The 25,393-nt window shown below is 33.4% G+C and overlaps 1 protein-coding gene across 1 annotated transcript in view; it reads right to left on the bottom strand.

Annotated features, from left to right (window-relative positions):
* Positions 1-25,393, bottom strand: part of L (zinc finger protein Lobe) — an 82,098-nt gene that overhangs the window by 4,718 nt on the left and 51,987 nt on the right. Inside the window, exons 3-5 of the mRNA XM_085947304.1 lie at positions 13,500-13,642; positions 4,015-4,273; positions 1,977-2,846 (exon numbers count right to left, since the gene is read on the bottom strand). Coding sequence (XP_085803430.1) covers positions 1,977-2,846; positions 4,015-4,273; positions 13,500-13,642 — 1,272 coding nt within the window. The remainder of the gene's footprint in view (positions 1-1,976; positions 2,847-4,014; positions 4,274-13,499; positions 13,643-25,393) is intronic.

Raw genomic sequence — 25,393 nt, 5'->3', positions numbered from 1 at the left:
ACAAATTTATTTACCTGCACCGCAACAGGTTTTCATACCTTCGAAATGAATGGAGAAAGAAACGAAGAGAGGGATCCACCTACTTGCAAATTCATTTCTCGGAGATATTGAGGCTTCCAGAAAATTATATCTTTTTAAGATGTGCTCGATCAACTTAATGATTAACTGTTGTGTTAATTTATTATACCACTAGTCTTACCACTATATTGAAGGATCGGGGAATTTCGATTGCCACAAAAATAATGCTTGTGCAAACATAAGTGTTCTCAAATTTTTTTACGGAGTCAAGTCATGGACCCTGAAGGCATAGTAACGGAAGGCAATTGACGGAAGAGCTAGGCAAAATTGTAAAGTTATTTAACAGAATAGGAGTGAGGACCTGATCGACGGATCCCCTTCTAGAAGAGAAGAGGCGATATGACAGCGAGTCGCAGTCAAAGCCTCGGTAAAATCACAAAAAAAAAAAAAAACAATATGTCTGAGACGAATTCTGCAGTTTTTTGGACATATTGTCCGGCGCGGACCGGACAACCTGAAGAGACTGGTGGTTTCGGGTGGCCTCCAGGGAAGGCGAAGCAGAGGAAGAGCATCTGCGCGCTGGAGCGACCTAGTGAAAGAGCTGTCCATTCATTCTGCCTTGCGAGAAGCGGAAGATCGAGAAGGATGGAAAGTCTCGGTTGCTCAAAGGATGACAAAATTTAAAAGTGGTCACGTAACTCAACCATGAGTGTACGACCAAGAAGAGAAAACTGATAGTTGTATAAAATTCATACCATTTGCTTACCATCTTAAAATGATTTTAATTTGATAACAATTACTTACTTTCGCCCATAATGTTTCAATCTTTCCCAAATTATTAGTGTATTTCAAATTACAATAGAAAGTTTACCGAATATATTTTATTACATATTTAATGTTATTATTAATTAAATTAAATGTAAGTATAATCCTTGTATCGAGAAAAGAAGTCCTATAACCACTGACAATACTGACACTATTTTTGTATAGTGTTAATATATTTTCATCTGTAGAATTTGTAGGAAAGATGTATATGTAATACATCTTTCCTACAAATTCTACAGATTATTCAGCCTTAGCTCCAAAGGATGCCACAAAGTTTCGTTAGTTATACGGTAACTGGGACTTTAATTAAGTAGGCACCAAAGGCATGCGGTGTATTTAGAGATCGTAATATAGTAAAAGGGGCATTTCTAGATGTACCCTTTTCTCACGCTGGATATTCCAATTTTTAAATAAGTTATTTTTACTGAATACTCGATGATGGATTTTCAAAACAATGCTGCTGGCCAATGTTCCTAATTAAAATATACGTTGATGTTTTTGTTTTAAACATAACGTAATATTAAACTAAAATTCTAATGGATTTAAGTTTTGTACTATTCCACTTGAGAATCAAATGGAATAGTACAACAATTAAATTCATTAGGATTTAAATTCAAATTCCATCATATACCTTGGTCGATAGTTTTAATATATCTAATAATATGAAACTGTTTACAAACCACGAAAACGATACTATCAAAGTCCCGCACTGTACCACATTTCCTCTAATAAGGATCAGTATCTACCGAACAGCTAGTATTATACCTATGTCAATAAAATTATTTAGTTGTTATGCTATCATTCATATGAATAGCCTGAAATAATTAAGGCATGCGCTGTATCCACAGCATCTATGGACTGCACGTCACTAATGGGACAGGAGTTAGTCCAACATTATAAATAAATAATGGTTGTAACTTTTCATACAAAACAGTTACACAGCTGAATCGTTTTCACACTTACTTGAATATATCGTGATGTGAAAACGCCTATAAACATTTTTTTGCATACTTATGTGTTACTTGTTAAGTATTAATTTCACCCATTTCTCTGGGGAAACTTGTATTTATATAACTAGTAAACTTACAGTTCTAATAATTAGAGCGGTTGTTTAAAAACCCATATTGTCTCACCTGTATTGCAACCTTAGAGTCAAATACCTCTCTGCAAATAGCACAGCGATACAGATGATGAGCGTGTAGGTCCATGAGATGCTTCTGCAGCTCGTCCGGCTTGGAGAAGGCTCTTGCACAGCTAGGGCAGGCAAATTCCGCTCCAAGAGCAAGCAAATGTGAAGCTGCGTGGCGTTCAAGGGCAACCGCATCGTTAAATCTCGCCCCACATTGCAGACACGACAGTGGAGTCACTCCTGCGGCGCTATTCCCGTCAAGATGCGCGCGAAGATGCGCACGGAACGATTCGAAATCAGGCAACGCAGCTCCGCACTGGTTACAAAGCAACGTCCCAGCTCCTAGCGAATCATCAACACGGGGCCGTTTTGGCGGACGGTCATTGCTTTTCTTACTCAAGTCTGTTGGACGAATTTGTTCCGGGGGTGCCGGGCTCCCGTGCACTATCATAAAATGTTCAGCCAGCTCTGACGGGCTCGCGAAAGGTAGATTGCATGCCGCGCAGGCTATCGGGGAATTCCCTGGACTGTATTTAGAATGGGAAGACGTGATGTGTTGTTGAAGGACGGACGATGTAGGGAAGCGCATTGTGCACATTTCGCAAGGGTATGCAAGGGCAGGAGAATGAGCTGGGGTTAGCCCGTTTTGAGCCGGTGGCTGAGAGATAGCGGCATGCATTGTTCTGACGTGGGCTTGGAGTTGGTCCATTGCTGTGAAGGTATCTCTGGTGCAGTACATGCAGGTGAGTTTCGGAGTGAGCGATAACGGCGGTGGTGGACGGGATCTTGGTGACGGTGGAGTTGGCACTCCGGTTGCGGAGCGCGGGCTTCCGTTCGCTGATGTTTCGGTTGCGTGCGATAACGCCATGTGGCTCTGGAATAGAAAAATATTATTTTTAAATATATTATTACTTGGTGGAGTATGTTAGTTCTATTGGTAGAGTTTCCGTCTTTCCCTGTTTGAGGGTTTACATTTCGCAGCTGACAAAATCACAATTTTTAACGTGTCTTTGATACAGTGCAAGAACTGGCTAATAACCAAAATAATAAATAAAATAATAAAAGGCTAGTAAATAAAAACCTATCTCTGCATATTCTCGTGTCGTCTACGTACCTACTTGGTAAGTCCTGAAAATAATATTTTTTCTAATGACTGACAGTCGATTAAAAGTGGTATATTGTTAATAAAAAATTTATGCATAAAACCGATTTTATAACTACATATATCTTGATTTTACAATATTAGAGTTATTTATCTGCCAATATCATAAATAACTCAATTATCGTCAAATCCTTGTTTCAAAATTCCCGTCAGTTCAATTAATGAATAAAAAATATGTTGACTTTTAAATTCTACAATTTAAATTGACAAAATGAATGAAGACAAAATTGTAAGAAGTTATTTTTCACATCTTCATTTAAAAAAATGATTATTGTAGCTAATCAATTGTGTAAATAAGTACCTACCCACGAAATTAATAAAATACCATGTGAATAAGTCAATTTATATACTTACGTAACGTAATATCGACTGCTTGACCAGCTAACTTCAATTAGGCAAATTGTTTAGGAAATACAAAAAAAAACTTAATAATTTAACTGTCGAGCGGAATTTAACAATTCCAAAAAAACAAGCTGCAATATGAACTATTGTTATATTTTAGCTTCCCTTTTATATATAAAGAAAATTTATATATAGAGGGGAGTTGTTCCATTTACGATATTGGAAATTTGGCACCTGCAGTTGGCTGTTTTGTGTGAAGAACGATAACGCATTTTTGTTTGAAATTTTGTGTGAGCATAGAAAACATGCTTTATAACAAAATGCCATCAAAATCTTATTATTGGTCAAAAGAGCAGTTAGCTGGTTTGCAAATTAAGCAGTCGATATGCTTAACTGCTAAACAGTGTAATTTTGGAGCAATTACTATTAAAAACCGTATCTTCCAAAGTTATTCAAAAGTAATTAAAAATATACAATATCATTTTGTAGTTGTACAATTCAGTTATCGTGTTATGAAGGTGTAAAATAACTATATTACCTGTAGTAAGTCTGGCCTCCGAAACCGGTCTCCACACTGCAGGCACCGAAAAGCTGGCGTCGATCTTGGAGACGGTGAAACCCTGACACCTCCACCAGCCCCTGATCCGGCGCCCACTGCAGAAGTGCCGTCGGCGCCTCGCTTGTGGTTCTGCATGTGAGAGGTCAACGCCGCTGCAGTATTGTATCCTCGGTTGCAGACCGTGCACTGGAAGGGTTTCTGGTTGTCGTGCGTTTTCATGTGGATCTTTAAGTGATCGCTGTGGAAGAGAAACATATTATATTAGTTTAATGTTTGAAATAAAAATGGATAAATGAAAACACAACACGTCATTTGTAATAGTTTTTAACTAGGGACGTACTTGACTTCGAACTTGAATCGTTGTTTTGTTTTATAAAAAAATAAAACCAAATTAATCAAAGGAAAAATTAATAACTCATCTATACTAGTAATAATATCTCTAAGCAATTACCCACAAAAATCCACATTTTTAACGGAGGTAAACGAACATAATTAACTTAAAAGAATGCGTACATAAACAACAGCGTTGCCAAATGCCCCGATTTTTGCGGGAATCCCGCTTTTAAAGCAAAAATAGATTGTCCCGCGCATGATGGCTAAATTCACGACGACCTAACTACACATTTTTTAAATAACATGCAGATAACTTAAGGATTTTGCATAAGAAGTATGTTGATTGCTTTATCGAGTTGTTAGGTAAATAGGTATACCTAATCTACCAGAATATTAGGTACCTAACTATTATTATTGTCATTGGAAATATTTTTTGCTATGAACATCATTTCCGTTTAGCTATAATTACGATGGCATCATTAATTCCTAAGAAAATGATCTTTCGCACATTCAAAATAACCATCAATTAATGGAAGAAAAAACAATCCTCAAGGCCCGCGGAGCTTTAAATAAAGTCAAAGATCAAAAGAAGGATTACTGTATCACAATACGAACACATTTCCGATTCAGAATTTTAAAAAAGAAAAAAGATAAAGCGCGTCGCGTTCAACAAAACGATTCCTCGACATAACTAATAGTTGAACGTAGGTAGCATGGTCCTCAAGTGAGGAGACACTTTTCATCCATCATACTCCTTTGAAAACAACCGAAATTCCGACAGGGAGACGGTTAAAGATACTCTAAGGATGTCCAGTTATCTGTTGATAAAATTATTGAAATCTAGATATTATGTAGCTTCTTAAATTAAAACATAAAAAATAAGTTTCGGAATTATGACGCTGTTGAATAATTAAATTGAATATCAATGAAAAAAATACTGAGATACCCACATATTTAATATTAATTCATACCTTTTATTACTTTTTAATAACGGTAAGTACTTAAACCGTTGAAAATACACGATCACTAATAAATTTTGATACATCCATTATGATTCTTTCTTAACTTTATCTAAGCCTCCAGATTTGTGTTAGGTATCAAATTTCGCTTTCGTATAACGAAGATACTTGTTTACAGAACATCAAACGGACACTTTAAGTGCATATTGTATCTACAAATCATCAATAAAATCAGTTGTCATGTATTGATAGCAAACCTGATGTGTGACCAAAATTATGGAGAATGCTGAAATTCTCACTCAAATGTCATAAAAGAGCAATTGCTTTATACATATTTTGGTAATTTAAAAATCAACTTGAATAAATTGTTAAAGCAAAAGTGAATTTGGACATTATTCATGTAAATAAATAAAGTTGAATCTTGAATGTATTTTTTTTAATCACTTAACTTTGAAATCGTATATAAAGTTTTAACTGACGTTTTAACTAACCAAAAATTGGACTTCATTCATAATAATTATTTTGAACCGCCCTAATGTAGATATTTCTAAAGTGTATAACTGTCAGCCCTGAGCTTGACGGTTCCATAAAACGCCGGCTGTTTGACAAAGCGAGCGCGTACGGAGATATAAGCGCTACATCGACAGAGAGACAAATATGATTAATTCATTATCATCGCCTGTGCGTCGTACCTGAAGAGAGTCCACTTCCCGCCGACAAAATAACAACAATCGTCAGTCGAGTGGAGTCGCTCGGATCCCACCGATCCTCGGCCACAAAAGAAGCGGTCAATTCAATTAGTCAGCGCAGCATCAGGACGACCACATCTTGGACGCTTTTGTCTGTCCTTTGTGTGGGCGAAAGACGCGCGACAACTCAATTCGATCGTTGCAACACTCAGGAGTATTCAATTCGTTTTAAATAATTATAATAACTAATTCGCGGATAAAAAAATAAAAATAAAACATAATATAAATGTATCTTACAGTTAATTCAGTGTTTTTTTTTAATCAAGTTGTCTGTTTCAAATAAACCATATTTAAACAATAATCGGTACAAGTCGGTTATTGTTTATACAGCGGCAAACATATTTTGAAAATACCCGATATACTGGATTATTTGTTAGTTTGAGTTAGTTTAGGTTAGGTTAGGTTTGGTTAGGTTAACCTAACAAATAATCCAGTATATCGGCTATTTTCAAAATGTGTTTGCCGCTGTTTTCCACATAACCGACCTGTACCCAATAATCAATGATTTTCAACGATGATTTTATTGATTGAGCGTATTTCCAAAATCAGAGAGAATCAAAATTAAGCAATTTGTATAATATTAAATTCTACAGGTTTTCAAAGGTTTTCAAAGGTTTCAAACCTGTAGAATTTAATATTAATTATATTTTCATTTCTTGTAAAATGGAATTCTACCAAGTAAATGCTAACTCAATTAATAAGCATTTACATTCATTAAATTGACATCATTTGGGGATAAGGTGGGATCCGGTCTCTAACGGCGACTTGAGCAAATATTAATTTTATATTTTAAGTGGTTTTACAAAATATGTTCAATACTACGAATAACATGGTGTTTTTGTTTGTTAACATTAACTTTGTTTCTGAATGGTCTGCCAGTGAGCCATTTCCGACAAGGCCATACTGGCGCTTGGCACCGGAAGTAAAACGACGATTATATATTTATCGTCACTTGCTGTTAGACATGGAAATCGCATGTAATGGCTTTCTATGCAAATAGTTAATTACTAGATTCGTCACTCCAGAACTTTATGATAATATATAATGTAGGTAACCCTTAACTCACGGTTATTTATTTTCTATAGTGTTACGATAATGATAATAGTGGAGCAATTATACATTGAACATGCGCAGATATGATTTAGTTTCTTGCGCAGGAATTATGCAGGTATTATATTATTATTATTACGGTTGTATCGTGAATTATGTTTAATCCACATCAAAAAATATTGCTCTTCTTTCTTAAGCCGCAGTTAGATCCAGCGAGCGAATGTTTGTTCTTCCCCCATTAAAGCAAAATTCTTATGCTCGCTCAACAAAAAGCGTTGACGTCAAGTGAATTTTGCTGGAGTGGGTCTAAATGCGACTTTACACTTGGCGCCCCTCGGACTATGTCTAGTTTTAAAAATCTTTCTAAACGGTTCTTGAGAATGTTTGTTCTAATCGGATGAAACCAGTCCTGATCATTATTCAAGCAATTGTGTAAATTTAATACCTAATATTTATTGTGCTTAACTCAAAACGAGGAAAACAAATTAGCTGTCTTCGAGCGCAAAATACTCCGCAAAATCTTTGGACCCACGTTGGAAAATGGGAACTACAGAACAAAAATGAACCACGAGTTGGAAGAGCTGATTGAACAGCAAACAATCATAAAATACTGTAAGTCCCAAAGACTACGATGGGCGGGACATGTGAAGAGAATGCCTGAAGTTAGAGCGCCAAGGATCATGACGAAGTGGCTACCCCAACGGAAGAGACCCAGAGGCCGTCCAAGAAGGAGATGGGCTGACGCCGTAGAAGTGGACTGGCTTCATATAGGAAGACCCTGTAGCTGGAGAAGTGTGGCGAGAGACCGGAGTGAGTAGAGAGCGGTTGTGGAGGAGGCCAAATCCCACCCCGGAATGTAGCGCCGTGGAAGAAGAAGATTTATTGTCTTTTATTTTAATTAAAATCATTTGAAACAACATGGGAAACGTACATACTTATTAAAGAAAAATAGGCAAATATTTTGTAACGAATGGCACCTGAATTCACATAATATATATATATCGTAGTCCGAGAAACATGCTTTTCAATCACCTGATCGATACAAAATGATACTAAAATTATATGAGGTATTATTAGCAACCAATTTTTGTTAGAATGCTATCTATATTCTTAAACCGTATTATTTTCTTTAAATGATAAATGACTCTAATGTCAACATAAAAATACTTATCTGCAAATATAATAGTTATGTAACTGCTGGAATAAGATATAATTAAACCTTTTATTATTTTTTTTAATTAAACTATTTTTTACTCGATAAACGATACACACTATTTAAGTAGTATTTCTTGTGGAGCTACATCATTTTGAACAACTTTAGAAACATAATTATTTCGATTTTTATGTAGTTATATTATAATATAGGACCTGTCACCTGAACTTACAATATTCAACTCGGTTCAACGTAATATGCCTTTGTTAGGTACGACTAATTAAATTTTATTGTCGAAATTTCATCGTGAAAAAGTACGATTTTAAAACAGTTTTATGAAAAGTTCTTTTCATACAAAAAGGCATATAACTAGTTACTACAGCGTTTGCATTTTTGTATCTTGTATGACTTCAACATCAAACTAAACTGGATTCCAGTGACCTCTCTAATTCTACACACAAACTCAAACATTAAACAAAAAAGCGATCAAAACGTCAATATGAAATATTCAAGAAATCAAAACCCGCAGCCGCTCGATTATTACCGTTATTGAATTTGATTGAAAGTTTAATATGTCTGTAATCCATTAAAGGCGCGCATACCTCGAGGTACCCCCGCAATCCGAATCCTATCTCACCCCGGGGATCAGAGGATCTGTGTGCGCCCCACGAAGAGGTACAACATTGATTTATTGGTCGATGCGAACAACATTTACGAACATCTCTTATCAAAAAACGTAAAACGGTTGATCGCCGACGGATTGCTCTAGTACAAATTTAAGAAAACCCTAAATACTTATCGTTACTCGATATTCTCATAGGAATTAGTCCATATAATATTATATCGTCAAACCATAATGGGGAGAGGAAGTCTGATAAATTGTAACGAAGGGTGTATGGGGGTGATAGAAAATGTGACTAGAAATTTTTACTCCATGAATAAAATATTCTATGGGAACATTATTAAAAAAGAAATTTTAAAATATGTCATAAAATTATAAAGACAGGGGGGGGTAAAATATTGTGTTACAAATTGTAATTATCAAAGAAGAGGTCTGAAAGACCCAATATTTGTAACGTCATTTATCGATGACCACAAAGTCAAATCATTTTTTTTAATTAGGTATTATCAGTTATCACAAATACTGTCCGTGAGTGCTCTGCTCACCCTTGTGCCCACAGTGTTATGAATCTCGTCAATATAACTGACCTTTATGCATTTTGTAGTGATGCTACAAAATCGATCTACACGCTGCAGCGGTTAATATCTATAAGATATGACGTATTCGATGCTGGGCCGATGGAAATCAAGTTAGTAAGTGCTCGCTATGTGTTCCGAGCCGGGAACTTAACAAAGTTATGTATGATATATTAATGTCGATTCAATATAAATATGCCCCTTAAATTATAAATACAGAGGGAGTTAGGCATTTAATAGAGACATCTACCAAAACGAATAATTGAAGTAGTTACCTTCATAATTTAATATGTTTTTTGTAATATACTAAATTTGTATGAACGACAATGACAGCTAAAAAAGGTTCCATTTTCGAATAATTCAGTTGTCAAAATTAGTCGCTAAAACTGAGCGCTCGTCACCTTCAAAAGATTGTGTGACATCTTCCCAAAAAAGGTCATCGCGGTCCAAAAAGAAGGCTGCGGAGTGACGTTGACAAATCAGCGGCCGCCTGCGACCTCATTGTGCTGATACTCCTCAAGTTCTTGGAGAGGCGAGCGCGAGAGGACGCGCCACAGAAACTGCGGACGGGTAATTTGTCACTCGAGGTCGGCATGATGTCTTGTATCCCACCGTCACAGTGACGTGCCGCGGAAGAAATAATATACACTCTAAGTATATAAAAAAAGCTATATAGACTTTTTTGTTTGAGTGGTTTAATATTTTATATATTATTTATTATCCTGCTTTTCTCACAAAGCACTTATATATATATAGTATCAAATGAGTGACAACCACAGTAAGAAATAAATACAGATATTTTTACAACAGTAATTTTTTAAACCACGAGAAACCACGTACTACTGTAAACATACCACATATCGTGAAGTTCGATAGTTTTGACAGAAAATATGACGTACCTAGTTAGAGCGACGCCGAACGAAACAAAACAGTGCAATATGCATTATTCAAGAGCAATTGGAAGTGATAATGGTAACCATTTTTAAATTTACCCTACCTACATTCGTGCGCACTAGAAGAAATCGCAATCTACGCAGTTTCAAGGTTAAGTTATTCCACAATAGCCATTTTTTTAATATTCTAGTTTGTTTATATGGGTCCGCTAAAGAGTGACCATGACTAACATTGCAAGGGAAGGCTTACTTTAGGATAGAAACAAAAGTATAGATAATATTAATTTTTTGCCAACTTTGTTTTCATTTCTATTTTAGTTGGTATATTTTATTCCAACTAACTAATTTTCAAAAATTTCAACTATACTTTATAGTTTTGAATATAGCAAATCCACAGTTTCCCGGTTATTTTAATTTAATTCCATATACTGCTATGTAACTTATTGATTTAGCATGTTAGTACCTAAGCCATCAATTATTCTACATACTTATTATTACACAGTGATGCAAGTAATTCTAAGCATTTTATTATGTATCATTAATTTGTAAGTTTATTCATGCACTGTTTGCGAGTACTCTTCTTAGACACACTTTATTTCCACCCCCTTCACGAAAAAAATATGCATGAGCCACTGCGCTGTTCAGAGTTAATCAATCACCCTTTCATCGCGGGGTGATGATTCACGCGGCTTTGTCAAAGCCTGGGCGCGGGCGACATCACGGATTTTGCTTAACATATCGCTCACAAAAGCTTCGAGATATTCAATTTGTGACGCATTTTAGTCAAATATAATGGTCTAACGTCATCCGTAACACATATTCATAATATGTATATGGCTCTGTATAATTACCTATCACTGAATGAAGGCCTTCTATACGTCTGTACTGAATAATTTTTCAATATTTCGTTAGTAATTTCATCGTACCGGGGCGGTCCTTTACGACATATTTTTTTTAATCTAAAATTATGTATTTTGCTTTTGAATTGATATTGTTTTATTTCTAGTATACGTAGTTCAGTTAGGTGCGTAATCAACGGTTTTTCAAACATTTCCACAGGTAAAAGTAAATTTCAATGCACCAAGAATTTATTAGGTAGGTACCTACTCGAAGTTGTAAGTATGTAAGACATATCTAAAGATTTGAACATATTTGGTAATAAACTATTTTTTTATTCAGCGTAAAACACACAAAATTTGAAAATGTAACATTCTACAACTGGCGTGAGTCCAGCAGATACAAGTTCAAGTCCCGTCGGGTGTCGTATTTTTTTTCTATTAAATGATTTTTTCTAGTGTGTATATGCATGAAATATTTTCAAATTATGTATACATTGGGTAATATTCATATTTGAGAAATTAAGATAAATGCATTCTATCGTATTGCTAATAGTTTGTAATATCCTGATGGATCTACTTAATACAAAATAATTAATCATACAAAATAGAACATTTTTTGTATAATGTTTAATAACAAAAGATATGTAAGTATTGTAAGCTATGTATGAAAAAAAAACGAGTAAATTTAGTAATATACACGAAAGACAATAATCAGGGAATTGGGTTTCCTTCTGGATAAGGCTGTATGAAGATTTAATTCTCGAGTGTGGATAAATATGGGATAAACTTCAACACTTGATAAATAATATTTTTTTTTCAATAATTGTCAGTCTGTATCATAAACATACATTACAGTTTGTCACGTATTTGAGAACACTTATCATAAAGTAATAAACCAAATCCAACTTCAAAGCCTTTTTCATGGTAAATGGATTTCACATTTCTATCATATTAATCTGTTCTGTGTAGACGTGAATAATTTTAGTATTTTAGTATCGATTCTATTTTTGTAAAATATGTTATAATACAATAAATTCTACTAGATACTATAGTAAGCTTTTGATAAACGAGGTAATTTAGTCGTTTTGTTAGATAGATATTTTAAAATAAAAACGTCAAGGCTTTGCAGCAACTGGTAAAATAGCGAATCCTGCGAATTTTCTGGGAGACTTAAACGAATGGTCAAGCTACAGCTTTAGTTTTAGCGGAAAGAACTTTTATAATATTGTGAAGTGTTTAAGTAATAAGTATGTATAAACGTATAGGCACTTATATATCTAGATTTATAAATTATTAAATACAGAATGTTATCATGTAACAATAACTTTACGACTAACGAATTACCTGTTAATTAAGCTAATATCGTGTAACGGTGTTAATTTCAATACAAGCTAGCTCAACCCGCACCTACTTTAGAAAAAAGGATTGCTCCAAGTGATTGGTAAGCGGTATAGGTACATTACGAAAATTTCTATAATGTGTGCTAAAATAATTACCATCAACCAATAAAATCGTCCCCCTGTAAAATTTTTTGACAATAAGAAATTTTTCCGGGATCTGGTGAACTTGGCAGGACTAAAATGAATGATGACGATACAAGGAAGCCTATGCATGTGTCATTCATATCAAAGGACACTTTGACTGATTGGACTCAATCGGACCTCACCTCTTAGATAAATCTCGGAGTTAAATTATCAATTATTACTAAATAAAATAATAAAACTACAATGTTAGTAAACATGGAATTTCAACATGAATAACAAAAATCGTATGGAAACTATTCTCAGTGTTGCATTGTAGCGATATAAAATCTCATTGGCCGAAAACCACTCGACCTAATTTTCTCACCGTATAATAGCTACCAATAAGCCAAGTAATAGGTAAACGCTATCGATTGACTTGTGAACTGTCAAATTTATTCATACAGCATACCTATGCAAATTCAGCTAAAAGCCTATCATATAACGTAAATAAATTGGTTTTAATTTTAATGAAAGGATTATGATAATATAATGTAGAAAAATGGATCACATTCAGAAATATTTTAGGCTTGTTTTTAATATACATATGTATTCCAGAACAATGTTTAGGGAGATTCAGATATGTATAGCGAAAAGTAAAGATTTCTAATATTCAGCCCCCGACCGTGTATAATTTTTTCCACTCCCTTGAAATGAAATTAAAAATCATAGCTCTCTGGCGTCCATTGAGAAGTAACCGGAAGTCTAAAATTCTAAACGTTTACCTAAGTATCTAAAAATTATAAGAGATTTTATTTGGAATAATCTTACCTCCTTGAGAAGGCCGCTTCGCAGTGAGCACATCGATACTTCCTGTCACCCGTGTGAAGTTTGACATGTCTGTCGCGAGACCTCTTGTGCTTGAATAATCGCGAACAAAACTCGCAACGGAACGGCATCTGATCTGAATGAGTCTGAAATAAAAGAAAAAGTATTGATATTAATTAAACAGTCAATATGTATAGGTATCAGTACCTATCACGAAATATATTAATTAATAGACAACTCTTACACTTCTCGACATGACAAAACAAAACATGATAAAACAGAATATGACAAAACAGAAAATAACAAAACAGAACATGACAAAACAGAACAGTGACAAAACAGAACAACGATCAATATAACTATGACCTTTCAGGAAAAATATAAATTTAATATTGAAATTGTCCTATCTCTATTATGTTGATAGATTTTTAATAGCACAGATTTTCAATACGCCATAATAAATCAAATTATATACCTAATTTCTGCATTCCTAATCGCTAGAAATCCTCAAATAAACGGGACTGAACTCGGTGTTGCCGGCAAGCTTAGGATATCTCATCTTAATCAATATAATATGTTTAAAATGATTGGGTGACTAGGTACCTACAACAAAATAATGACCTAACCTAACCTAAACTAAATAGATTCCATAAAAATTAATGTTTCATTTTTCCCCTGGCTGTTCTGTTTTGTCCGGTTACCGTTTTGTTCACACGGTAAGTAAAATACAATCACAGTAAGTGTGTTGGAAATATCTACGTACACATATATGAAAAGCTCATAATATCCAAGTGGCCACTTATTAGGCAACATTATTACAATCGACAGCATCATTCTGATTCCATTACGGACATCGGCTATTCTTTTGTCTTTTTCCAAAATGAAACAATTTCTCAAAATTAAAACTAAAATTGCCAACCATGCCTTTACTTATTAGTGATTCGACCATTGTCCAAAATAATGAAACTTTACCTTAGCTACACTTCATATAAACGTGTGAATAGTGAAAACAGTAGCTTATTTATAACTAGGTTATAAGAAAGAATCATATATCACCGTGGTGATTAGCAAACTAAATTGTCTTGCCAATGACTGTAGTTTATAAATATATACATATATATATAAAGAATGTATTTCATAATAATTCTAAATTACAAAAATTTGACGATTTTGATTTTGAAGATTTTTTTGTTTCGATAATACGAGGGTGGGTCAATAATTCCTTAGAAAAAAGCATTAAAACAGTTTTTATTTTTGTATTTTTTTTTTATTTCTCAACATAATCTCCTTGGAGCTCAATACACTTGGTTAGACGTTTCTCAATATTTTTTAAACCGTCAGAAAAATAAGTTTTCGGAAGGTCCTCAAAATAAGCATTTGTCCGATCGATGACTTCTTCATTTGAAAAAAAAACGTTGTCCACTTAGCCATTTTTTTAAGTTTGGGAAAAGGAAAAAGTCACTGGGGGCTAAATCTGGCGAATACGGTGGGTGGTCGACCAATTCGAACTTCAATTCTTCAATTTTAGCCATTGATCGTAAACATGTGTGAACACGGGCATTGTCCTGATGAAAGAGGATTTTTTTCCTGTTTAAATGAGGCCGTTTTTCTTCAATTTTGTTTTTTAGCCGGTCCAATAAAGATGCATAATAATCCCCTGTTATTTTTTTTCCTTTTTCCAAATAGTCAACGAAAATAATTTCACGTGCATCCCAAAATACAGTAGCCATAACCTTACCAGCTGATTTTACGGTTTTCGCCTTCTTTGGACATGGTTTGCCTTCGCAATCCACTGCTTTGACTGTTCTTTCGTCTCGGGAGTATAGTGGTGTATCCATGTTTCATCTACAGTCACAAAGCGACGAAAAAATTCATCCGGATTGCGTTGCATGAGCGACAACAGGGCTTTAGAGGCCACCACCCTATTGCGTTTATTGTCGACTGTGAGCAAACGCGGCACCCATCTTGCAGAAATATTTTTCATGCCCAATTTGTCATGTAAAATAGAAATGACGCTACCTTTTGAGATCCCTGTAACCTCAATTATCTCACTCAACTTTAATCTTCGGTCACTTAACACCATATCGTGGATTTTATTGATCATTTCTGGTGTAGTCACCTCTACAGGACGTCCTGAGCGTGGTTCATCCTTTGTTGATGTACGACCACGTTTAAATTCATTTAACCAGTTATAAATAGTTGCAAGTGAAGGAGCAGATATGCCGTGAACTAAATCCAACTCATTTTTTATTTCCTTTACTGTTAACCCTTTTATATTAAAATGTTTAATAACAGCTCTAAACTCAATTTTCTCCATTTTTGTAAACAAGCAAATTTTTTTTTAAATGTACGAAAATAAAAAACAACAACCCGACTAATCTGATTGAAACTTCGCAGCATACTGAATCGGTAGTGCCGCTGCATGAAAACAAACCGCTTACAGTACTAGTCGCGCCACCTGTCGGCTTTTCTAAGGACTTATTGACCCACCCTCGTATATTGTGTTATATTTATAATTAGTATATGTCAAAAATGATGAAGATTTCTTTGTATACTTACAGATGAAGCACGGAGTCTGAGCATATTAAAGTGAGAAAAACGATCTAATCCATATATTTGCATACAAACTTAGTACTTATAGAATTTAAGAAAAAGCAATTTATGGGCTGTAGGATGGATATCAAAGGAGACACGCGGTATACAGATAGTATTTCAATAAAATATAGAAAAGGCTCAGTTAACTGGTATTTCTTTCAAAATGTTAATTCCCTCATCTTGATTTTTTTCGGGGAGAGATAATCACTCTCAATAAGTAAAAAAAAAACATTTTCATAGCTATCATATAAATGTGCTTTGTCAAATGTGTAATTAATTAGTAGGTAACAAAATAAATGTGTTTATTTGAATATAAAGTGCAGGTTGTCAATTATCTACCCCCTCGATTCGAGATTGTTTCCTACCATTCCTCGCAAGGCACCATAAGCCCATCACAATATATAGCTACAATGCTCACAAGTAAAGTATATTAACTTTTGTTTCACACTAGAACAGAAATAAATAACACAGAGATATAATCATCACACCTTTTTTCATCCAAAAAACGTGTCTAAAACAATAAATTCATTTAAAATATGAAGAAAAAAAATAATTCACACCTGAAAATTATTCTAAACACGAAAACAAAGCATATTACGTGACAAGTTTGTTGCATTGGTGTGGACATCGTCATATAATATAGTCCATTTTTTTGTTTTTCATATATCTCCGTGTTAATGTGATATGTTTTATCGGCGACACCATCGGGTAAGGGATTATGGCAAGTGACATCGTCGAATGGCGTAAGTGTAGTAAATTACGGCCATGGTGACACGTCACGAAAGAACTTGGTGAAATCGTAAGCTTTGATACACTTCGTGCGAAAGATTTCAAGTCAGACAAGGGCGTTGGAAATCCTTTGGTTCGACCGAATACAAGTAGGTATCTAAAATATAAAGTCACAATCAAACGTTTTGTTAAAAAGTTAGAAAATATATTATAAGTATCATGTTGAAATTGTATCAGTGGCTCTTGGATTCAGAGGCCCCTGGTATAGTAAGCACTCGTAGTAAAAGTAGCTAACATCACAGCTAAACTCATCTGATAATATCGTACGGTGCATGATTTCATGGTACTAATCGATGAAAATCCCATTCGGTCAGTGGCAGGTTTATAAGGAGGTCCAAGGTACTGGCATTTTGAGCCCCCCAGGATACAATATAAAATAAAAACCAAAAATTCCAACTACAGACCTATCTATAAAAAATATGAATCTATCTCTTTCCTCGAATCACATACTGTAACTAAAAATAAATAATATTGAAGGCGAAAATCATGATTTTATATTCAATTCTGTGAAAAACGCATATTTTTAAGATTTTTGTATTGGAAATGTACGACTGACTTTAACTGTTTCGAGACACATATTAAATATTTTGACTAATCGATTGCAATATCTGCGTCAAAAAAAATCGCCGCTGTATTAATTCAGCTTTAATGCTTTTGCCATTTGCGAATCGATTTGGCGGTTTCGCTCACTTTTCGTCGTTCAAGTGTTTTCGTAAAAATTACTAATCCTTAATATTAGGTATGACTTGTAAATATTAAAATAATTAGCTTATCTAGTTAATATTATGTAATAAAAATTACCAGTCCCAAATAAAATTTATTATTAATATACCTAAACATCAGAAATATATGTATTTAAAAAAAGTTGATCCAGATACGACTTGAACCCACAACCATTGCAATCCTGGTCCTGTGATTTATTATGCAATCATTAATTATGCCAAAATATTATAAAAATATTCACTATAGTAATATTTCAAATTCCGTTAATATTATTGAACTTATTTAGTAATTTTGAATCAAGGAGAAATCAAGAATACAAATTTATTGTTTAGGATGTCAAAAAAAATTATTTTTTCACATATTTGCACAAAATAGAAACATATTTACATCGCAATCAATTATGTATAAACAGACAATAGGTACTTATAAAATGCTACATTCTAAAAAGTGATATTATGTATTAGTCACTCAAATTAAAAATAGTTTAATTTATATAAGTATTTATTAAGCTCACTCTGTTATATTTTTGAAAAATATTAAGTCAAACTATTTATTATTTAACACTATACATATATGAAGCTGAAGCAATAAACAAATATCTCAGAGTTCTCGGGCACAATAATAAGCGGCGATTCCTCAGCACGTCTTGCCTTATCTGAACATCATCACACACACCCTGGGTTACTGCATCAACAGTCCCATCTTTACAAGCACATTTGAGATTTTCGCTGAGAAATTATTCCAGAGAATATTTTTATTATTTAATTGAACTATAACTTATTGTAAGTATACGAATGTTTACGAGATAAATGTATAATGTATTCTAGTATTATAGTACAGAAAATAAGCAGATTTATTCATTAAAACAGTTGCAGGAAGCTCAATAATTGTTATATAGAGAACATTAAAAATAATACTGGAAACAAAAGTGTGAGTAGGTACTTAGTTTGTATTGTATAAAAATATAACGTAATTAAAATTATTTTAATATATTATCTGTCAGTGACGAAGACTCCCTACTAGGCGATTATTTAAAGCCTACCTTCTTAAGAAAAATATTTTTTAATTGCATATTGACATATTTATATACTTAATCACTTAATTATTTTATGTTTTATAAAAAAAAAAATATTTTGCCAACGAGAGAGATGTAGGAATGTATTACAGTATTACACAGTTTACAAAACAACTGCAAAGGTATTAAAAATATACCACAGCGCGCCGTAAATAAATAATAAACGCCGCGACGTCTCGACGTAAATAAATCTCCGATTATGTGTGAAATAATTCTGAATTTTTTTCGTATGGATTTTACGTCTCGTAACCTCAGCAAATCTGCTGATTTGTACGAAATAAGGTAAGCTCCTATCGCAGAGCCTAAAACATTTGCGCATAATAATGTTGTCACGACTGCGCACTTTGTCCAAAATCATTAATAATTAGATAATTTAAAAAATAATTTCAACGGCGCTTAATCGAATATTAATAAATAAGTAAGTATAGATTGTTTTTATAAATAAAAATAAACTTTATCTAATGATTTTTTATTGGTATACATGTTTTGAAAAATACGTAATTTAAACACATCGCTCATTTTTATGTCGTCAATGAGTTTTTGAAGTTTCATTGAATTAGTGTGTCGTTGTCATTTACTAGTGTGTACCTATTCATTAGTAGTAAATATCGTACTATTCTCGTAAGTATACCTGACAAGTGTGCTCTTTTTATCAGATCTCCACAGCCTATCTCTTTCCAAAAGTCACCCTTCACCACTATTATCTGTATTGACCAGGTATGGAAAATTATGATCATATTAGTGAAAGACTTCAAACATTCAAACTTCGTATATTTACACCTGGGCATAGTAGTTAAATGTAAAGTATGTAATATAAATACTACCTAAGTACCTAGTACCTATTACGAATGAAAAAAAACTTTCTAAATAGGTATTTGCAGGTTATTAGAAACTATTATAACATTATTATTCTGATTGACAGTTCAGAAGCTTTTTACAGTTTAAAACCGTAACGATTCGTATCATAGATAGTGTAACTTTGAAGCTTGGATTTTTTTTTGTATGGGTCGGACTACTAGCAATGTCTCCGTATCAAAAAATACGTACTTATTATTATTTGTCCGCGAAGCTCGCCATCTCATATCATGATTTCTAGAAGTGATAAATCAGGGACCGGTTCGAAGATACTTCCAGTAGCGTCACATTCAGTTTTGGCACCCCGCAAATAATATTTAATAAATAAGTCGTACCAGCCTACACATTTTTTTCATATTGCAAAAAGATTTTTTGTTGTCATCTTCGATAACTTTACAGTGGTGTGTCTTGGCCTCACCCCGATAACGATAACGGTTGATTAATGTTCTTACATCAAATCAGGTTTATGCAATATTCTAACTACACATTTAAAAACAAAATATGATTTTAATATACGCGCGATTTCAAAAAGAAGACATTTTGCCACTCACCTATTATGGGCGCTTTTAATAAGTATCTCAAAAGACATAAAAAAAGACTTCGATCGCACAGATAAAATAATAATTATCAGCAAAATATTATGAATCAATATTACTAAAATTACCTGAATAAAATATGTAAAATTACTTTAAATCGTGGAAACGTATTATGTTACACAAATATTTTTTGCCGCTACACAATGTCTAAATTTAAATTTGTTTAAACCTCTGCGTATACCCAAACCTGTAGATATTGCTGTAAAATTAACGTAGTTTTCACAGTCCGCGTCTTAAATCAAAACAAATTCCATGAGACCACGCGTCGCTACTTTCGATGAATCACTAAAAACTATATCCCAAACATGATCACAGCATCGGCGGTGGAATAGAATGATGTAATAATAACCCACTTACTACGTAATTTGAAAACACGTCATAAACTCACATATTGCAAAAAATATTTTTAAAAATATGCCGCCGGACAGGACTCGAATTTGCATCCATCAGATTCCGGTCAATGTGCTTTACCATTTTATAATAGGTATTTCCAAATTGTGTAGGTATGTTCAGTAAAAAGTAGTAGTGTAGTAGTAGTAGGTATATTAAATAATTTACTACATTAGTTACTTTATTAATAACAATAATATATTAGGAGAAATATGATCAATTTTATGTCAAATACTTTGAGGCTACCTACTTTGTTTCCTAGTGGCTTATATTATTACATATTTTTAAGAGAGCAGGAAATATGTATGTCTATCGCTGAGGGCGCACTGTTGACGGTTCTACCTAAAACAGATCCAGACACGCCGCCGTGATTTAATTATGATGTACCTACATTTCATGGTGTCCGATGACTTTACACGATTGTATATTAATTATTACATGTGATATACTTAAAACACAATGTTAATCGATGACAGTATAGTATTTAAAAACACATTTAGCCTTTTAAGGCGATCATTTAGCTTTTAAAATGCCTTAAAATGACACATTTGTACAGTGTAGATTAATTCTACTGCATGGCAACAAAGAGAATTTGTTAGGACGGTATGAAAAAGGTTAAAGTATAGAGTATTACAATTATTATTCAATTGTTTTAAGTATGTTTATAAAATGACGTAAATTTATATAATATTGATGAGTTATTGTATAGTAAGATCTACCAACATAATGTATACCTAACGTGTTCAGACGATAGTACACGTCACTTGAATATTATATTAATCGGTCGAAATCAAGTCTTTGAATCAAGCAGATTAAAATTAACCTCTCAATTAAATAGCCGTTCCTCGAATAGGTAATCTGTCTCTCCTAGAATGACGTAAAACTATTGAATACTAAATTCATATTCATACGTCTTAAGGTGAAGCCTTTACTCAGCCCTTTTTAAAGAGGCACCTAGCGGAAAAATACGAAGCTTCCAATTTGAGACATTTTTTTGATAATTTACAATTTCAACTGTACTAATTATTGATAAATATGCATCTGAAAACATTAAAAAGATTTATTTTATTTTAAGTCAAAGATAAGTCAATATTGTGACCATATATAAATAAGATTTGTTATAAATAAAAAGAATTTCAAGTTATACACATTTATATTTTTATAAAAATCGATGCTTAAAATGAACAAAAAAATGTTATAAAATGTGAATTTTGTTTACGTCCCCATCTTATTATATCATAATATATTTTATGGTCATATTTATTATTAAAATTTAGTTTATTAAGTTTTCAATTTTTTTTTCGTAAAGATTTTTGACTAATTCATAGTTTTAATATTTTTTATATTCATTTTAAAAAGTTAGTTGAAATTGTAAATTATCAAAAAATGTCTCAAATAGCAAGCTTCGTATTTTTCCGCTAGATGCCTCTTTAAAAACGGCTCAGTAAAGGCTTTACCTTAATTAATGATGTATACATATATCAAAAATTAAAATTTAGTAGTGGAACGACTACAAATGGCAACCCCTTAAATGAATAAACATCTATGTACAGTTACGCTACTGAATCTTAATATTTAATATTCTCGTTACCTGTAAACGAGTAGGTGCTCCGATCAGTGATCAACAATACCGACTACTACAAAACTTTGATAGTCTTTGTGATAACGAGCCGATTCGGACTATTTGAGGTTGAATATCGTGATTCAATTATTATTATTCCATATTGCTTACCAGGTAGGTATACCTCTCAAGATCTTGTTAAGAGAATATTTAATATAATTTAATTATGTGCAACCACAATACAGTTTTTGGTTTAAATATAATGAAGAAAATGCCGCTTCGACAAGACGAAAATATACCTACGTCAACTTTATTGTGCCTAATTCAGGCGTCTAATACCTAACAAAAAAATAATAAGTTCACATTAGCCGGCTCTCACATCTAAACTCGCCCGTCTGCTGCACAGCCGTAAATTAAACCTTCTAAGAACGTTGATCCGGTGTTGCATATCAAGACCGCGAACATATATAGGTAAATCATTATACAGTGGCACCATGGGTACGGAAAAAGCGACTTGCAGTTATAGTGGTATTGTCTGTTAGCATTAAATCAGGCATTGCACCAAAAAGTTCCAATGCCACTGTAGAATGATTTACCTGTATCTAGCGACAGTCGCATACATAACCCTCAAAACGTACAGATATTTAGATGCGGCGATCGGCAAGCCGGTATAGAAATGACCAATTCGTAGGTGTTTGTATGCGTTATGGCCTCTTCGACTCGCAGCCCGAGAAGCATGCAACTTGTCGATTGCAACATTAGATGTTTATTTTCAAACTAAAAAGTCGCATTCGACCAATCTGCGGAGGTCCATTTGGCAACGTGTGTTTTTTGAATGACGATGACGTCATGTCGACGTATTCGACATGTTGCAGATGAGACGAGTTTTGATGTGAGAGCCGGCTTACACCAAAAAGCGTCCTTACGGATATATGCGTCTTTCAATTCTTCTGCCACGTGGTAAGAAGATATGCGAGTAGTCTATAGAAAAGAAATATCTCTCGTAGCGTCGAAGGGAGGAGGTTGCAAAGGTGTGCGCTTTTCTGACGAAGCGACAAGAAGAATCAGCGAAGAATCGCTCTAGAATCTAGATGGAAGTAGATTGTTGACAACGCTTATAATTTCAGCAAACACTATCCTCAATAATGAGGCAAATGATTTGGAGAGATGCTGTAGGTGCATGTCTTCATCGGCGGCTTAATGAACTTTCATAATTATTTCACTTTAAATTTGAGTTGCCTAGAGTCATAACTCACATAGTCCATAAATCAAGTTTTGAGATAATCGCAAAAAACCACCAGAGCACTGTTTTTTGTAATTATAAGAATGGCATTGAACTCCCTTGAATATTAATGAGTGAGTGAGTCAATTTACATTATTATTTAAAAATATATCTAAGGCTGCAGATACACAGCACACTATGAGAAATAGAGCTTCCTGATTGGTTAGAAAGGCCTTAGAATGGCCATTCATTGAAAAATGTAAATTTTATGACACCAACAGTCAACTTTTTTGATACGCAACTATTACATTTAGAATCACTAGGTACATTTAAGTAAAAAAATGACAAAATTGCAAAATGTGAGTTATGACTTTAGGCAACTCATATTTATTAAACTCGATATTTGTTTTTCTCTCCACCACATTCTATACCAGTAATCTCATTATGCGAACGTATACTAATTAATATCAGGTGCTCTACAAAGTTGCACCGCTAGTCACAGGGCCAGGAGCAATTCCCAATACTTTGATTTGCCATAATGTGCATAACTACTATTCTGATTAAACTAAGTCGCAAATTGCTGACCGATACACTTATTATAGAACTTGGGAAATAATGGAAGGATGTGATCGAGTTCCTTTGGGAATAATCGGAGAGGGCTATTTAGATGAAATTATTTTAATCCGGGTTATTCGTTATTCATGAATACTAAGGAATGGCACATTTCAAATGCTTTTTATTTATATCTTTATGCCCTCCGTACAATAGATCTGCATTTGACTTTAATTTATTATACTTAATTATTGGTTCTTATATGAAAAATAATAAAGGTATATCGTACACCAACTAGGTTAACTAGACTTTTATAAAATTCGTCACAGTATGGGAGAAATACCTACAGAAGAACACTAACTTATCGACTAGAAATAATATCAATTAATCAGTGCCTTTACCATTTAGTTTGATGCCGTGTGATTTTTGATTCTCTGTAGCATTATGACTTATACTAACTTTAAATCAAACCAGCGTGAACAAATTTCTGAGGAACATGGTTAGGCGAATAGCATACCGATGGATCCAATCAATTTGTTTGTAAATACTTACCATAGATTATCATTACTATTTTGTTTCAATTTTATAAATTTCACGAAGTTTATTCAGTTTTAATTAACAACTTTCTCAGGACAATGATCCGCATGAAATAAAAAAACTTACAGAATTGTGTAAAAACATAATATACCTACATATTCGTGGGTAATATATACATTGCTATTGTATTATTCCCCAGATTCTCCTAGAGCTAGTATACACATTTTTGGTATTATAATAAAATCCAGTTTCCTACGATGATGATGATGATATTATACCATAACAAAATAGTATAATTCGCCCATTTATAATTTTATTCGCTCTATTCTACTTAATAATTTTCTTATAGACTATCACTAATATTTAAAAAAAAATATATATATATTAATTGTCACAACGTCGTTATGTCAAGTGGTACCTAACATAATATTACATATTGAATAATATTATATATCTTGGGGTTACTGCCAAAAGTCCCGAAATCATGTAATATCACATAAATCATTTAGTAATTGCAATTATTATTACATGCCCTATAAAATCAGGCATAATGCGAAATTATTTTCTTTGTGCTTGATGTGCTTGTTCTATAATATCGGAAGGACTTGATTTTTTTCTAGTAGTACATATTTACGAGTATATTATATATAGACATAATCCGTTGACAATTTAAATGTAATTGTAATTGTAACAATTTAAAAATATATGTTTTCTACATTTCAAAATTTTTTTGAGGGATGGTTTTTACGCATTGATTACATTAATTTTTGCATGCCTTTGTTTGATGTAGATCAAAGCAATTGAAAAAAACAGGATAATATAATATATTACGCCTAATGCTTACGATTTATTGATTTTTTAATTTCTCGACACTCGAGAATTCTCCAAATCCAAGAATATTTGTTTTCTCGAGAATTTAAGATTTTTTATTTGGTTTCTTGAGAATTCGGCAAAAAACTTTTATTGAGAAATTTAAGAAAGTTCGTCCAGAATCAAGGTTGA

The sequence above is a fragment of the Rhyacophila brunnea genome, unplaced genomic scaffold (assembly GCF_057557595.1).
Source record: "Rhyacophila brunnea isolate RB1 unplaced genomic scaffold, BYU_Rbru_1.0 scaffold_2, whole genome shotgun sequence".
NCBI lineage: Eukaryota > Metazoa > Arthropoda > Insecta > Trichoptera > Rhyacophilidae > Rhyacophila > Rhyacophila brunnea.
This window is presented reverse-complemented; position numbering and strand designations above follow the sequence as displayed.